The sequence below is a fragment of the Leiobunum rupestre genome, chromosome 7 (genome assembly GCF_980474605.1).
Source record: "Leiobunum rupestre chromosome 7, qqLeiRupe1.1.hap1, whole genome shotgun sequence".
Taxonomy (NCBI): Eukaryota; Metazoa; Arthropoda; class Arachnida; order Opiliones; family Sclerosomatidae; genus Leiobunum; species Leiobunum rupestre.
Genome location: NC_143390.1, coordinates 26316759 through 26334618, shown reverse-complemented (window position 1 = coordinate 26334618; position 17860 = coordinate 26316759). Strand labels below are relative to the sequence as shown.

Genomic DNA, 17860 nt, shown 5'->3' with positions numbered 1-17860 from the left:
TCGAAGTCCATTCCTTCGTGATACGCCCAGTTAGATCCGTGCTTCGATCTAGCTGTATACGTGACCGTTGAAGTCACCAATAATATAAATTGGGATTGTGCCCTCAGGGGTTCAAGTGACCGAAATCCGAAGTGAGGCAATGGAAAATGCTTCATTCCAGGCTTTAAAATCCGCTCCATTTCCAGTAGCGAGATTAAAAACTGCTGTAAGAATAACTCCGGGAGTAGTTTGAACGGTGATTGACACATAATCGTATCTCGAAAAAGGACTCCAACTCCACTACCATGCTTCTCGGATCCTTTCGCGGTTGACGCCATACCAGTAGAAACCTGGGAGAAGGTCTGGGAATTCCAAGTTTCTCAGATGGGTTTCGGCAGTAGAAAATACGGGAATATTATATTCCTTCATTAAAGTCTGTAGTTCTATCCAAATTTCTGTACGACGACCCCCTTCGATATTTAGAAAGCCCAAATGCAAATCTTGAAAGTTAGCCAATTCCCTTGCCTCACTCGTCTTCTCGCCCTCCTGCCGCGTTTCTTCGACTCCAGTCAGCATTGGCGCACCCAAGCAAGGGCGTATCCAGGATTTTATTTCAGGGGGGGTTTTGAGGGAAGTTTTGACGGAAGTTTCACTGATATTCATTAGGCACCTCCCCCCCGGTCATCAGCATTTCGGGGGGGGTTTGAACCCCCAAAACCGCCCCTTAAATACGCCCTTGCACCCAAGGAGAAGTTGACATACATAAGATTATGTATTTGTACCCCGCCGTTCCGCTGGGCACTACGGCGGCACACAAGACAAAGAGTCATGCCGGACAGAAAATGCACTTTGTGAAACAAACGTTCGGCCAGTGAGACAGCCATAAAGACAGGCTCACAGATGGCAAACAAACGCCCTCATCACGGCCCAACAAAAGGCGACACCATGGGCCTGCCCGAGAACCCACCCTCGCACAGCTGAGGGCTAGAGAGACTTTCTATTCCACTGCAATTACCATCCCCGATAAGGTTATCAAATGACAGGTATGGTGAGCACCATTTGCACGAACCCAAAATCCAGGCCCAACAAGGAAAACGACATACGTCTCCCCTCCGGGAGGCAACAGAGGGAAGACGCAAACAGGCCCAGAAATTAGGCCCGGCAGCCGAATACACTACCAGTGACCCCATTAAGGACAATCCGGATAGGGACAGTGTACCTGTGCAAATCAGCCGCAGGTTATTAGCCATACGTTGCCCGGCTCTCGCCACGAGGAGGCTTTGCAATCAGGGTTTTCAAGAGAAGTTGACATACACATACTTTGGAAATCATGTAAAAATAATATTTATTGTCCAAGGCTTTTAGTTTACAACGTTCGTGAGATTTTCGTAAGCCGCCATATTTAGTAGAAGAATCTATTTAGATTTGACGCTTTTTACCGAATTCTCACAGACTTAGAATTTTGACGCGCCCTTGGGTTCCGTCTTGCTGTAATCAGCACTCCTTTTTGCCCTTGTCCATCTATGAAAATTTCTACTTCAGGAAATAACTTAAATTCTATCTCAAAATGTATGATGTTAAGATGTATATATTGTAACATTCGTCCTTACATGATGGGTCTCCGACCTATTGTCAGGTACGCAAAGAATTAATCTATGTTCCGTACCTTCTCCACTTCCCGCAATAAATGAAATAAGCTTTAACAATGTAAGAAAATATTGATATAAAATATAAAATTACACTAAAGTAAAATTTATTAACGTTTATTTTAAGATAACAAAATAGCGACCACAAAATTTTCCTCATTGCTTAATCAATTTAATACCTCAACATGATTCTTTTATCTTTCAGTTATTAAGTATTTACATTTTAATTGGTCAATAAAAAAAGGTGTCTGAAAAAGCACTTACTAACAGAATAAAAAATGGTCTATATGAAAGCGTTCAATCTTTGATAATGCCAAAAATTACTTTACCCGTGATTCTAAATGTAAAAATTACGAAAACATAGGGTTTTAAAATATCACAGTACCGCTGGTTTTAACCGATTCACAACTTCCATAAAAAGTTTTCCTTGTCCAGCGGGTAGTTTGCTAAACACATCTTCAGTAACAACCCTCCAGTTTAGATTTTTCTAAGAAAAGTTATTATAATGTGTTAAAGAAAAAAGGTACTGAAAAATATTTATTTGATGACCAACTTTTAGTTTTTCAGCCAAGTGTTCCATGCCTGGAAAATGAACCCACCATAGCTGTGTTTCTTTCCATGCATTATCAGTGTTAAATGGATCATCCATATAACCTAAAAATAATTTACAATACCTTTCTAAACTATCAAAATATTTAAAATAATAACGAAGTATAGAGCATTTGTGATCAATCTTACCTTGAAAGATTTTACTACAAACAAAACTTGTGCCTGGATGAGAAGCATCCTCACTTCCATCAACAGCATCCGAGTCACTAGGGTGCCGACAATTACTGAAAAACTATTGATTCCGAAGTAAATCATTTATCACACTTTCCAAAACTTTTCATTATATCCACCTACATCATGTAGCTGTGACTCTTTTTTCCATGGTGTACTAGTGGCATCTGATGGTTTAAACAAGTTCTGAATTACTTCGAACTTTTCATCTCCCGGAACAAAAGACTAAAAACAAACCAAAATTTAGGAAGATCTAATGGATACAACTTCGACTGAATCAACTCACCCCTGGAATTGAAAATTGGTCCCTTCTTTCAGTTCTTTGAATTACAAATTCTAAACCTTTACTGGCCATTGAAACCCTTGTTTTTAACCATCTGGTTATTATAACTAATATATAATGATTTGGTCCCCATCGAGCTAATGCTCCACGACCTCTCAATCCGGTTCTTCCCATTGGATTTCTATTTAATAATAAATAAATTTGTAGCTGATAAGAACTTAAATCATATATATTATATATATTTTTTCAATTACTTGGGAATTCCTTCTTCTAGTTTGTATATTTGAATCCTTCCATCACTTCCAGTGATCCAAGACTGTCGGTCAATGCTGATACCAGCAGCATTTGTTGTAATACTATTCCATTGAAGAATAGGTAGTTTTTCTTCAGAACCTTGAATGTGTCGAAGCCTGTGGGTGAATTCCTCTCATTAAAGTTTTGAACATTGAAAAGATTCTTGAAAGTTAACTTACAGTAACATATCTTCATCAACCCACGTTTGAAGATCTGGCAAAATTAAGGGTTAGAATGGTTTTACACTTATATGATTACTTTCTGGTGAAAGGAAAATATAAACACACCAATAGGAAAATCGCCCTTTTGACGTGTATAGGCTACTGGATCATATTCCACCCACATAACTTCCCAAGGAACAAATTTATCTGGTACAGGTAATCTTTGTACTCTAGTTGATGGGTAAGGAGAAGTACGAGCCAACATATGAAGAAACGTCAAGCTCTTAATGCCCTCTGAAACATATCCAATTAATTACAAAAGTCATAATTGTTTCTTCCTAAAATAGAAATATACCTTCTTTCTTTTCAATCATGTGCTGAAAATGATCAAAAACATTTAGTGTTACAATAATTCAATGACCATAATTTCGGGTAGATAAGCTTGTGGGTTATATTGGTCTAAAAGTTAAAAAAATTCTGCATGCGGTTTAACTTGAGACTTTTCTCCCTTTGACAAGCAATATCATTTTCTACGCCAAGTCATCGACATGTAAATGTATCTTACCAATGCATTCCTAAGGTGGGGCAGTTGTATTTTAGGCCTGCCGTCAATGACAATGTTATTATGCAATATGGCAATGTATGAACTTTCGTATTCAAGGTGGATCAATGAATTTTACATTTCTGTCACCAGGTTTAACAGAAATTAGGGGTGATAGGCAGAAGTTACGTTAAAAAAAATCGTAGCAAGTGTCAGCAGATGATTTTTTTTAGTTTCTACATTCTTTAACACGTTCCATTGGCGAGACACTTACGCGATCTGGCGAAAAAAGATGTTTTCAGTGTGTTGTCACGGCAAACAAGTTTGAGAGCCAACTATGGAGCTATTTCCCACGTGCAATTGAGTGCGGCTTATCAACCCGAAATTATTTACGGAACTAAGAACCTTAATTTCCAAAAACCCTGATGTATAGTTATCTTAGTTTCAGCAGAGAACGTTTCTATATGCCAAAGTTTTCAATAATTTTACTCTAAGTCTAACCTTAACAAGTTCCAAATGAACGACAGCGTGATTCGTGATTCTTTCCAAATCTCTGACTCTGCTTTTAATGGCAGAGCTTGATTTTTTCTGAAACTCCATATCATCCGCCATACTCATTAACCTGTAGGAAATTTTTTAAAAGTTTTATTTGTGTCCATCTGGGTGTCCAATAATTTATCACCTTTCAAGTTGCTTTTCCATTTTGGCCCCCTCTTTATCTTTCGATTCTTTCTTTTTGCTATATTCCTGTGCCAAATGCCTCCAGTAACTGTAGTCTTTGCCCATTTCAGCGCTGGTAGCGTGTAAGAGACCATCCTTGAAAAAACGCGAAATAAGGCTGACTCCCATATTGAGAAGACTATTTTTTCGTGGGTTTCCACTAACCACCGAGTCCATTTTACGGCAAAATTGACAGGAGATCATCTTGAAGATAAACTCCAAAATCAAGATCACAAAGCTAATTAAGCTTAAAGGGGCTGGCAGCCTCAACCTCGATGCAAAGTCCATGACTAGTCGGTATCTTTGGTATTTCCAGATGGCATCTGATTCTGAGATCAACTTTCCAGCAGTTGCGCTAAAGTTGAAAAAAAAAAAGATAGGCATAGTTGTAAGTAAAATGATCAATTTCATCAAGATTCCATAAAAGTAAATAGAATCTCAGTAATACCATAATTTTCTTTAAACTAAAGCTATAGTTACAGATTCTACATACATTTATGGGTTCTTACTTTCATAAGTACCTAAACAGAGCATAGAGCAGAGTCATTAGAATTAATTTTAAAATAACAAAATACTGTATGGAAAACAAGTAAGGCCATACACCAGTATTCGGACAGGTATAGTCTTCAACTAAAAGAAATTCTGTGAGAAAATGAAGTTGTAAAAACATTGAAAAAGTTTGTTATCTTACAATTTCCAGCATAGCAAGTTTCAGGGTCAATTTTTCTGGTACAATTTCTACTGACTTTAGGATCGAGATCATCAATAGGCGTCAAAAACATGGAAAACCAAGCTCTGTGGAATATTCTTCTGAATAATTCCATTTCCAGTGGATAATCTGGATAAAGCACTACGTGGATAACTATTCCTCCACTAATTATGACTAAAATAGCCATTCTCATAAAATTTATAAAGTCCACTAAAACCTGTAAGATTTGTCATTAGTATAATAAAAAAATATTCATAGTGAAAATTTACCATTAATTTAACTCGGTACAATAGAGGACCCAAAGTAGGCGAGATGGGTAGATAAATGGCAATGAGTCGGAAATAGAAATAAAGCAGCCCCACACAGAGGATTACTTTGGTATTATACTGATCGAGGTAAGCGTCAACAAATAATATGCGAGCAGTCAAATAAAACAGGAGAAAAATGACAAAAAGAGCAATTTCCAATACTTTCAAAAACAATGGTACACTGGCATATTTCTAAGGGAAAATCATGCATAAAAATTTCATTGAAAATGATCCAAAATTATAAAAATATATAAAAAAATTTACTTTATAGAGAATGGCAGTTCTTCGAACATTCTCCAAAATAATTAGCGTTATCCATGAACACACTGCAATATCAATGTATCTATCTCCACATGACGGTAACAACACAGCAAAACTGAAGAGTCCAAGAAAAATCATATAAAATATCTAAAAGGAAAAGAGGACTTTACAATACAGTGTAATTAAAAACAGACTGAGAATGTAAGAGCGTACTTGGAACATCCAAAATTTAGTGATGGGAGCGCTCCACATGATGGGCACCATTTGCCAAATGTGAAGGTTAGAGTGAATAAAAACTTCCCGGTTTCTTAAAAGAGTCGAATGCTTCCCCTTGATTTCAGCGAAAACATTCCCACCTTGTTCATTGCTAGTTTGACGTGCTAGAATGCTCCCGTGAATATTGCTACTTTTGCTAAAAACCACAAATAATTAAGTAAATAGACTAGTGTTTTAATCTTGGCTGACATACTCATGATCATGATGGCCATCTTCACCATCTAATTCATCACCTTCCGTCAATTCTGAAGAAAAGATAAATTAGTTTTAAACTTAGAAAGTAGTATACTAACATGTGGATATGCCGTGGCTAATTTATCATTAAAAGTTAAAATCTTAATTTTCAGATGATATAGCCGCGATGGTTGGTACTATTTGTCACCCATTGTGGAAGGAGTAGTCTGCGGGGAAACTCAAGTGATCTAGAAATTTGATTCCCTATTTTCCCCATCTCAATAATAGTGAAATTCACTTGTTCTGGTGATTTGATTCCCCATATTCAGTGTATCATCAGCAGGGGGAACTAATTTACACGACCCAGACATTAGAAACAATAAATTATGTACGCAGTTTAACCAAGCCACCTGAATCAATGGCAGTAAAAGTCACTCAATGACTTGGGCCCAATAAGGTGACTTGGGTATTAGCCTAACTGATTATTATTATATATGGAGCATTATGATGTAATTTAATTATGTAGTCTACACTAACTCTGTTTAAAATCCGAAAAGCTGCATATGGAGCCACTTTTTTTAATTTTAGCTGTGGCAGTTGTAGTTCATATTACCGCGGCCTATCAACCCAAAATTACTAACATTATAATGTGTTAAAAAAACCAACCTTCCATCTCACTTTGGTCCTGATCTTTTATAAAAACTACCCATATATACATAAATGGAAATATAAGCGTTGCACTTAATATTATCTATAAAAAAATAACAAAATTAATATATTATACTAAATACCATAATTAAATAAAACCTTTTGGTACTGATACTTGCTTTAAGCCACTGTGGAAGAGTAAATGGTCCCCAAGAAACATCCCTAATGCGTATTTTCCCCATAAAAACCGACGTGAGCCATTTCTGGCAGCACTGATGAGACATGAAAGTTCTGTTATTAGCAGAAGCCGCAATATCAACTGCCGTTTTCATTCCCCAGTCTGCACTCTCTTCTGAAAGAACTTCCTTAGATCTACAAATACTTTCTTCAAAACTAGCATCTAATACACTAGTGGCCATGTCAGAAAACTCTCTGTGGAACACAATATTGTCAAAAATCATCAAATATTGCAAGTACAAAAAAAAAATTACTTAACTGTTTTAAACATTCAATTTTCTGATTCATAACCGAATCATTAATAAAATACAGTAATCTGGCGTACATCATCGAAACTACTAAAGCTAAATGAACTGGCTGGTCACTATGTTTCCATAAAAGCTTAGCTGAAAACAAAAGTTGCATTATAATTTAAAGAAAAAAAAGACTAATTAACAAATCTGCGTTTACCTAACTTTGGACGGTCCGTGAGCACAGCCCACAATGTTAAAATGGCTAAAGATTTCCTTTCCGCGCTAGGGGCATCCACAATGTACATACTCAAAGCATTTAAGTGCATTTCTTGAGAGTTAATAAATTGTGGAACATCAGTTAATTGTTCAATTAACCAATTTAAATCATGTTCCAGGAAAAACTTATTTGGTTTTGTATACTGGAAATAGAAAGGGATTAACAGCCTGCGAAGATTCTGAGAAGGAAAACCTTATGAAAAAGATTTACATACAGCTGCGTGACCTAAAACACCTTCCCAGCAAACAGTGTGAAAAAACTCCTGGTCTTGAGATTTGAAATAAAGATTTCTAAGTCGTCTGGGTGTAAGGTACTTGTGCAACTGAAACCCTTGCCTCAAAAACAAATCAACAAATGCTTCTCGGTCATTCTGGGTCAATGCTCTCTCAAAAACCGCTTTATCAACCTTGGAAAAAATTCAAAAATTCAGGCTCAATGAATTCATATAGATATCAACATGATGAAACAAACCTTAAATTTAAAAGTGGGGTCTTTTCTAAATACTTCTGAAGTGGCTAAATGCTCACTATTCCAGTCTAGTGTTAAAATTAAATCCTTCTGCATCTGTACATCCCAGTTCGATGTTTCCTGGGCTTAAATTGGATAAAATAATGTAATTTATCATTTTTTATACAATTCTTAACACCGGGTGTCCACTAAAATACGATCCAGAGTCAATAGTTGGAAAGCTATTTTTCCTAAGAGTTTGATATTTTCAGATCAAATAGCACGTGCATGGGGTTATTAGATGAAACCAAACTCAATAACCTTGAACCATGTCCTCAAGGTTATTCAAAAACCATATTGAGAACCATTGGGTTTAGAGACTCCTTTTCAATGAGAAAGTTGTGCACATTCGGGATTTATGTCCAAGTGTTTCTGAACCGATGTAAATAGCCCAATAAGAAGCCAAGAAAATAAACACCAAAAACAAGGTCATAAATAAAAATTTCCAAGAGATCATGTTTAGGTGTTAATAATTTAGAAAGTACTTGTGCTACGGCATCGACATTTTCAGGCGTACACCTTTCTAATGGGAACGGAGTCTCTAAGCCCAACTGTTATCAAGATAATTTTGGATGACCTTGAGAACATGGTTCAAGGCCATAAGAGCTTTTCAATTATTAGCTCTGGATAATTTTTTAGTGGACACCCTGTACATCGATTAATATGAGAATAGTTACATTTAAATAATGCCGTTAATATGTAGTCTCCTAAGTCTTCCAAATTACAAGAATAACTATGCATGTTTAAAATAGTTAAAAACACTTGTTCTTTCTACAATTGTATAAAAATTAATAAGTATAAATTTGATAACATTATTAATTAAGTTATACCTTTCTAGCGTGTCTGACGCAATCAATTATTCTTTCTCTAAAAAGATTTCTAGTTAACTGATTTTCTCTTAGAGCAGGAAAATGATGAGCTATCTTCAACGAAAGCTCGGGCTTAAGGAACTCTTCAATATATTCTGTATCCCAAACACGGTCACTTCTTTGTAAAATAGCAAAATACGTATATGATATCAAATCTGCTAGACCTCCTGAACCACGAATAACCACAACGGGAATGCCTTTTTTCAATGTATCCAAAATAAGTCTGGCACATTCATAACCTTAAACAATGAAAAAGAGTCTAGCATTAAGCTCTTAAAAATAAAACAAAAATGTTATTAACCTCCATCGACTAGAACAGCTACTATAGGGACAGCAATTTTGGAAAGTAACTCGTCTCCCTCCGCTAAAAGCGCTATAATAAGAGAAAGAATTTGAAAAGTAACCAAAATAGAAAACCACTTCAAAAAGTATTACTTTTCCCAATATCTTCAGAGGCAATTTGTGCGTGTTGAATGTTTGTGTTAATTACAGTTTGTTGCCACCGCAAAACAAAATGAGATAATCCAGTGCGATTGAAGGTGCCATCTTTGACAATTATGTAATGGGAATGATCCGGGTTCAGCTCGTATCTCCTGTCTTCCACAGAATTTCCTTCATTTTCAATTTCAATACGACCAAGCTGACAATTTTGAAGGATAATAACATTTACACATCTTCAGCAACAAATTTATAAAAAATAAAACTTCCTACTGAACAGTCTAAAGAATCAGCGTAAGAGAGGTTATCATCCCTCATAATTCCAAAAAGAGCTATAGGTTGGTGGGACGTTTTTCCTCGGTTATGATATTTTCTGTGTTTATGGCACTTGAAGGCTTCCCTCTTTTTGAGTTCATCAGCTCTAGCATCTCCAATGACCTTAGCTATGCCAACATTTAACCCCGGTGTCACAATCCACATACTAGTTGTATTGGCAGCCTGTTTTGGTACGTAATTTTTTTTTAATTTAATATAAACATTTAGGGGTTAAATATAAAAAAAATTAAGATATTAACTTTAATTATTCCCTTGGCAAAATTTTCAAGTTGCTTTGTATTATGCCATGAACTGAGGGACGAGAGATTTGACACCACTTGTAAGATGATTCTAGGATTTGTCATCTTCCACTCATCTTGGAAAACATGTACAACTTCATCCATCGCAATGTCATGGGCCACTCGCATAAATGGATGACCCTACAATCAATTATTGCAATTTTTTTTGTAAGGTACTTCATTTATTTCAGTTACTTCCTAATTTTTAATCACCGCCACTTCGTAGGCGAAATTTTTGAAAAAGGCCACTTCAGCAGTGATAGGTTGAACTCTCTGTTGCCCAGCATCTTCGCTAAAATTAACGGAAGGTGCGTAACTGATTTGACGATCCACTGATTTTTCATTTTGGGATTGTTGGTGTAAAGATCGTTGAGTGTTTCTCCTCCTAAGTGACAGTTCATGATCATTTGCCCCACGTGAATCAGTCTGTTAATAACAAAAATAAAGTTCAAGAGCTGATATGCTTAACTGATAAGATTATCCAAAGCTAAATCAGAAATTAGATGTTAACTGACAGTTAGCGCAAAAGGCAGATCAGAGGTGAAGTTTACATTGTGAGAGGAGAGATTCCGGCATTATAATAAATTTTCAGTTGCGAGTTACACCCAAAAATAACCATCTCTAAATATCTAATCAATCATATATCTCAAAAATTTTAAATAAGCTAATAAATACTCACATCGACTTCGTCATAGGGATATCTACTACGAAATGGTCTTATAATACGTCGACCGAATTGTGCAAAATTAAATCGCTGGCGCGTTGTTTCGCTAGATCGAACTGTGGTTTTGCTTCCCATTTCTGGCATTTTTATTTCACGTTCCTCGAACTTGGCTTCTCTGTTCTGATCCAACTTACAGCTGACAATTATGACGTCATTTTCTCGTTTACATTTTTAAATGAAGGTATCAATTTGATAAACTTAATTATATATATTTATATAATATTTACATTAAGTGGTAATTCGCTACAATTAACACGAAGATTATCTTTATATAATTCAAACTAAAGTCAAGGAGTAGACCCGAACAACTTTCCGAATCCACGAGCAGACGCCGCGGATTTGAGAAGTGACGCGAAACGGCCTAACCGATTAGAAAAAGAACAAAGAACGGCGTGAAAATTGCACTTATAAACCGTTTTCACCCCGTAGAGGTATAAAAAGTGAAGAACTTTGCTGTTCGGCGTGTTTCCTGCGATGTCTTTCTTCTTTTCCTTCGTATAGTTAAAATAAACGCTGTATCACTATCTAACAAGACGCGCAAATGACTCAAACCAAAGCTCAAACAATACACAGGAACTCAATAATCCTCTACATTTTCATAGTAATTAGTTTACTAAAAGACTGAAACCTACGCTACACATCTAGGGCCACTAAAAACATACGCGACTTAAAATTTTATTGAATAATTATATACATAGCTAAAATTTACTTTCGGTGCTTAGAAAATGTGTGTTTTTTTACTTCAGGGTGTCAGAAAAACCAGGTCCTTAACCGCAGACTGAGCCCCGAAATGAACGCAAACCGTGCAAAAAGCTGAGTAACACGAATTCATTATTCAAATATTGATTTTAGTCTTTTAGAGAAAAAACCAAGCACACCCTAATGGTATTTCGAGCTATGAACCACGCGATATTACAACTGTTCGTGACTAAAGCGACGAGGGGGGCAAAGCGAAACAGCGATCCCAAAATTTTGATCCAAAGGGAAGTCCATGCCATTTCTACGGAAACCAAATCATTTATACTAATTCAACTGCCTTCTATAACGGAAGCATGATACCTAAGATTCTACGAAAAGTGAGGGCCGAAATTCCAGGATCGTTCTGGTTCACTTTTACCTGAAGGCGTTGCTCGAAAGCCAACATTCGTAAACCGAAGGGGCGTGTTTGGGTACGCGTTCCCCCCCATACATAGACTGGAAATAGAAGCATGCGAGACAGCTACTAACATAAGTAAAATACCAGATATAAGAATGATTCTTGCTAATTTTTTTTACTATATTCTTCCTTCGCGGTGACAGTCAAAGAATATCAAAATATCGCCACCTAGTTGCGACCTGGGGGGCGTTTCTGTAAAAAATTGAATGGGTATTCGATCTCAATACCCTATACCATGAAGCCTATTCTGTAAATATTCGAAATCGAATTTTCGATCGAAAACTAGATTTTGAACTTCGAGATCTCGACCAATGGTATTCGGTAAAGATTTCGAATAAGCATAAATCAATGCAATTTGTCGAAGTCGATCTCGACATGGTATAGGGTATCGAGATCGAATTCCCATTCGATTTTTTACAGAATCGCCCCCCCTGGTCGAGATTGACTTCGACAATTTACATTGATTTATGCTTATTCGAAATCTTTAACGAGATCTCGAAGTTCGAAATCTAGTTTTTGATCGAAAATTGTATTTCGAATATTTACAGAATAGGCCCCTAGGGTTGGACATAAGGCACTAGTCACGGCATTTGACTACTAAAATAAATGCTCCGACTACTAAAATTAATCGAAATCTGGGAACTCACTAGTCAACTAGAATAATGGCGAATCATAAATTCATCAATCCCATTTTATTTAAAACAAATCACAATATTATAATTGTAGAGCTTGTAAAAAATCAAGAGTCCAAAGAGTCCACTCTACCTCATACCAGTTCTGATTCAGAATCTCTATCTCAAATTAATGCGATGATATTATCAATGAAAATATTTTAAACTAGTCTTAGTCGTGAAAAAACTGTGATTGGCCAAAGTCATGTAACTCAAGTTATAATAAATTCCTATTTTAATTCTGACGGGTAAAGCAAAATGTTGGCGGTCCTCCTTGTGTTTATACCCCAATTTTTACCCCCACTAGTCAGTGACTACTAAAAGAAATATCCTTATATCCAACCCTGGTTGCGACTTCCTGAACTTCCGGGAATGTAATCGCTTCCCCTCCCGTTATAGATTACAGGCCTAGCGAAATTTAAAACGCGTCCAAAATGAATTTCCCACGTTAATCCTTCTACAAAAATTAACATAACACAGTATGACTTTTGAGTCAAATAATATAAAAATAGCGTTCCCCCGTAGTGAACTTCCAATTGTTCTTTACATTTGAAGCCAACGCCTAGAGAAATTTAAAACGCTTTCATGAAGAAAACTAACTCTTACTAAAACCAAAGGTCTTATCAGACTTTTGCTAAAACCTAGGAGCAACAAACACAAGGAGAACGCAACTAGCCTTTAAACACGCTAAGGCAGTGTTGCGTACCAATTTCATTGGACGAGCCTTTACGCTGAACGTTATACGGGCGGGGGGGGGGGGGGAGACAATTTCCGAATTTACCCCGGCAGCAGGCGCTAAAGCTTCTAACCAATGAAAAATGTACACAAGAAAATGCATGACTTTTGACGGGTTGCGTTCTCCTTGTGTGGGGTGCTATGTTTGTTGCTCCTAAACTAACACTTACTTCGACAAAATAACGATGGATTATTGAATCGGAACAAAAAAAATTATTAATAACAACCGCTTCGTCTCCAATTTGAGACCTAAATGCATTTTGAATGGAGTGATTGTTGATTTTATCAACATTCACCTTTATTTTCGATATCGGATTGGCGGAATAAGGCTGCCCAGAATGCAAAAACTACCAAATTTCCGGATGATGGATTTGGTAATCCTTTAAATAATTTATCATTGGCGAAGAAACGTATTATCATATGCAACATAATCACTCATTAGTATGCTATAAAAGTATTTTCTTTAATGAAACCTTGTTCACGGGACGTGACGTAAATTACGTCACTTCCGGCTCCGTTACGAAAAACGTGTCATCAGCTTTACTGGTGGGAAACGGAAGTTAGTGAAGCATTCCTTACGCATTTCTAACTTTAACAATCTATAGTTTAGCTTGTGCCTTTTCAATAGCGCAAGGATTAAACAATTTTAGCATTTTTGGGTCCCTTATTGAATGTTCCGTCTGATTACAATATTTTCTATGAGAAATTATGTTACATATGGTGTTATTAGTAAATAAATAAATTTAAAAAGCTACAAGAGTCGCACTTATTCTCTAATGTTACTTACGCTTCTACTAATGTCTTACATTGAAGAAGATGTAGTAAGAAAAAAGTCATGGACCAAGCTACAAGTGTCATACTTATTGTAATTATGTTACTTATGCAATAAAAGATACCGTTGTTAACACTAGGTACCCTACTAAACTACAATGGAATATTTTCAAGGTTAGCGTGTAGAATTTTACAGAAAATCGATGTTTTTTCGATTTCCAGGTAGTAACAGTTACAGAAGTCTGACGCACTTCTGACAGAGCTCTTTTAAAAATAAAAATTATAATTGACAACCAATAGCGGGTAAAAATACTTAAAATGCGCTTCGGCTGCTAGATTTTTCATTTTCCGCGTTAATCTGTTTCAAACAGATTTTTTACACTTTCGCTTGAAATTATCAGCTACTAGTGCTAAGTCATATTTTCACGCTCGCAATTACTAGCGAAAGGGTTTTTTCATCAGCTCTTAGCGAACACTTAGAATATTTTCTTACGCGTTGTTGTCGTAATGCGGGCGTTTTCCTAACAATACCCGGGAAATTGTGGAAGCGAAGACTAACGATTCCCAGACTCGCAATAATGATTCTCATCACGTAGTAAAGCGCTTAAATCGGAAGTACAATACCCCATAAAACAAAAACAAGCTAAATAGCGCCGAGGGCCTTCGATAACCACGTATAAAGGTCAAAGCGCCTAGCTCCCTGTATCATAAGTAACATAATTTAAGTATGCCAATGAGCGATTTAATTTGATGATTGCTAGGAGCCCAGGGCCCCCACTCAAATCTTAAATTTTTTTATAGGAAAAATAGGATTATATTTCTAAAATTATAGGACTTTATAGGACTATTTTTTACAAAGTTATAGGATTTTATAGGACTCTATATGCTATTTAATTTACTAACTTTATACATTTAAAAACAAAATCTATATTTAGAGAAATAAATCTTTGATTTTCACTTAAAAAATAGAAACGATTTAACCATTTTATCACAAAAATATACTAGTAGCTAACCAAAAGTATAGACTAGAATGACTTGGTATAGGAATTTATCGTATAGCTAAATTTTGCGATTTCACTGCGTGGTTGGATTTGAAATGGGCAAAATATCAAAATTATAGGATTTTATAGGACTTTTTGGGGGATTTTGCTAAAAAGATAGGATGTTATAGGACATTTTTGAAAATATAGGATTTTATAGGAATTATAGGACCTCTGGGGGCCCTGGGAGCCATAACAACTACCCACACAAAAAGAGCGCAATGTGATAAAATAGATATATTAAAATAATTAAAAATTTGACTGCTACTGTGTCACTGACTTCACAGAGAGCTAATTTCCCAAAGAGTCACACTTATGAACCGTAATAAATAGACTTATGACTGCATCTTACGACTGCCAAAAAGTATTTTGACCCAAAGAACAGAAAGAAAACGAATCAGAACTTTTGATGGCCGTTAATGTCTTAGAGATGACGAGCTTATAAGCACTTTTTAAGCTTAAGTAAATAAATCCTCGAGATATATTACTTCGTTAGTTGAAAATTTATCTTTCAATAACTTTATCTATAAGAGTGTTTTGCGAGAAACGCTGATCACCTAACATCGCGGCTCAAAGGTAGTTAAGGCTGAATGTACCCGTTACTGTACCTTTCGTAAACTATCTGAAAAATAACTGCCGCACAGGATGTTTGTCTAAGAGAGTGTGTAAAAAGATGATTGCTGAGAAGGCGTCAGTTACAAGTATCTGGATAAGATGAAAGATTGTGTGTTTAACCTAATTTCGATTCGCCTGAGTCTTACGAAGCTCTTCCGAATATTGAAAATTTGTGCCCTGATAGACCACAGAAAATATAAAATAGAAATAGCGACTCTACCGATTTATAGTGGGGTGGCGGAGTGGTTTACACTTTGGCCTCGCAGCAAGAGGAGCCTAGTTCGATCCCAGCTTGTGGCACTGGGTGAAAACTCGGAACAACTCCTTCCGCGTCGAGTTTGCAAGTTCTCTCCCCACTGGTTAAAGGGGTTTTCCCCCGAGCTCCTCGGTTTCCCCTTCCATAAAAACTTGTCGAGGTTAACGGTAATAGTTAGTGTAGGGAGTTGTTGGCGCAAACGCGTGGCTTGCAGGGCTTGTCACCACCCTCCTACGCATTGTAACCCGGCCACCTGAATTAATGGCTTCAAAAGTCGCTTGATGACTTAGGCCTAAGGTGGTGCCTTGGGTGGTTAGCCTAGCTGATTATTATAGTCCCGGGGTACTTTAGACCTATTAACTTCCGGTAATATGTCTCGTCTATTGAAATATACGTTACCCCGAAGCAAACCCGTAGTTTTAGAACCTAGAGATACAAAGGCGTGACAGCTAAAGTTACTACTCCTTTAATATATTTTTTATACGATAGAAGAAGAATATCCATTTAACGATTTTATTTTTCCTTGATAGACTACCTTTTCCATTTTCAGGTCAATGGTCGGCAGACTCGAACAGAATGATTAAAATGCAGGTGGTCTACGAGACCTATAATATAATAGACAATTTATTTATAGTAAGCGTGGCTACCAAACACACCCCCATGCCTAAATATTAATTCTCTTATTATGTCATTTACCTTTCTAACAATTATAGGAGAGGATCACGTCCTGATTTATCTCTAATAAGAAGATAAACGCGTTATCGTTGTCACGGCATTTAGCGTTTGATCGGGTTATCATTTGACATTCGTTATGAATATAAATTTCACAATTGAGTAGTGAGATTTGACACGACGCAAAAAATTAACAAACCGATCTATTTTAGTGGATATTTTTTACGATTATAGTTTAAAACTACACAATTAATTTATTATATTGATTTCTATTTGGGCTGTTCTTACAAATCCTAAAAAAATATCAGTTTTCATCTCTACTTTGAGTCTATTAGTAGTAGTAGGATTTAGGCCCTGACTTATCTTATAAGACTAGCTAGTAAACAAACTTCTAGGATTAGTTCCGGTACCGTCAAAGAGGGAGAAGGTAATGAGAAAAGATAGTCTGTACTTAAGTCTACGGTTTCTTTACCATATCGGGACTAATAGGAAAGAAAAATAGGTAATGAGAGTTGTTTGGTAAACTACGACGAAACTACGCCGAACTATCGGTTTATTACAGCAACGCGTAATCACGGCTAGCGAAGCTAATACCCTTTACAAGGGAAATCCATCTCCACTTCCCGTCATTAGCACCCCCCCCCCCCCCCTCCCGAATCTCATCCCTACAGCCCGTTCCTCGATCACCAATTTGCAAAGTCAGGGGCTTACGCCGCCGTTGTCTTTCGATATCGACGCCTTCCACTAAGAACAGACACTATCAACTATCAATTGATAGATGGAGAGGCATTCTTCGCCGGCAAAAATTACCAGCTTCGAAATGGCCCTCCAGTATTTACAAGATCAAGCGAGTGTACGAACCCTTTTAGGCGCATCGCTGACTCGGGCCGACGAGCCTCGGCAAAGGCAACATCGAAGGCTCTTCGAGTTACCGTGGCAGCCGGAACAAGATCCTTGGCCGCTGCTTGAGTTGCCCATTACTGATTAACACGTAGCGAAGAGTATGATTCCAACTTGTCGCCGATAAAAGCGAGATTGTTCTTCGCGGCTGCAGCGCCGACGAAACGGAAACGCTCGGGTGACATCGTCGAAGCGAGCCCTTTATTCCTCGTCAAGAACCGTCAGGATTCTTGTCCCTCTTTTTATCTCGGCGAAAGGCGGCGCTGACAGCGCGAGATAGCGGCTGCTCCCACCGAATTGTCAAACAAATCCATAAAAGAAGATGCTTTTCGGAGCCACTCGTAAAAACTCCGCCGATGCTAAAA

General features: G+C 37.0%; 1 protein-coding gene across 2 annotated transcripts; it reads right to left on the bottom strand.

Moving 5' to 3' along the window:
* Positions 1–1726: 1726 nt before the first annotated feature.
* Positions 1727–17846, bottom strand: LOC149935434 (transient receptor potential cation channel subfamily M member-like 2). Of its 2 annotated transcripts, XM_090180788.1 has the most exons (33): positions 11797–11838; positions 10635–10808; positions 10169–10381; positions 9917–10096; positions 9615–9839; positions 9339–9543; positions 9205–9276; positions 8865–9142; positions 8712–8805; positions 7999–8120; positions 7742–7933; positions 7468–7669; positions 7277–7403; positions 6960–7212; positions 6799–6883; positions 6152–6203; positions 5896–6094; positions 5686–5829; positions 5383–5613; positions 5096–5330; positions 4926–5034; positions 4570–4759; positions 4367–4500; positions 4186–4306; positions 3499–3520; positions 3270–3437; positions 3162–3195; positions 2943–3098; positions 2692–2869; positions 2529–2630; positions 2364–2466; positions 2179–2279; positions 1727–2112 (listed from the first exon to the last, which is right to left on the bottom strand). In XM_090180788.1, exons 1-33 carry the CDS (start codon positions 11821–11823, stop codon positions 2002–2004), a joined length of 4839 nt encoding a protein of 1612 aa, XP_090036914.1. In that variant the 5' UTR covers positions 11824–11838; the 3' UTR covers positions 1727–2001. The 2 variants fall into 2 exon arrangements, with proteins under 2 accessions (XP_090036914.1, XP_090036915.1); XM_090180789.1 differs by lacking the exons at positions 10635–10808; positions 11797–11838 and adding an exon at positions 17457–17846.
* Between the last annotated feature and the right edge of the window lie 14 nt (positions 17847–17860).

Bases quoted from the DNA above. Each gene is read 5' to 3' on its own strand.
- LOC149935434 (XM_090180788.1), bottom strand. From the start codon at position 11,823: ATGTTGGCTTTCGAGCAACGCCTTCAG. The intron at 7,213-7,276 runs GTTAAGTAATTT...TGTGTTCCACAG, and splicing joins AAAATTGAATGTTTAAAACA to AGAGTTTTCTGACATGGCCA. The intron at 4,760-4,925 runs GTACTTATGAAA...TTTCAACTTTAG, and splicing joins CTGCTCTATGCTCTGTTTAG to CGCAACTGCTGGAAAGTTGA.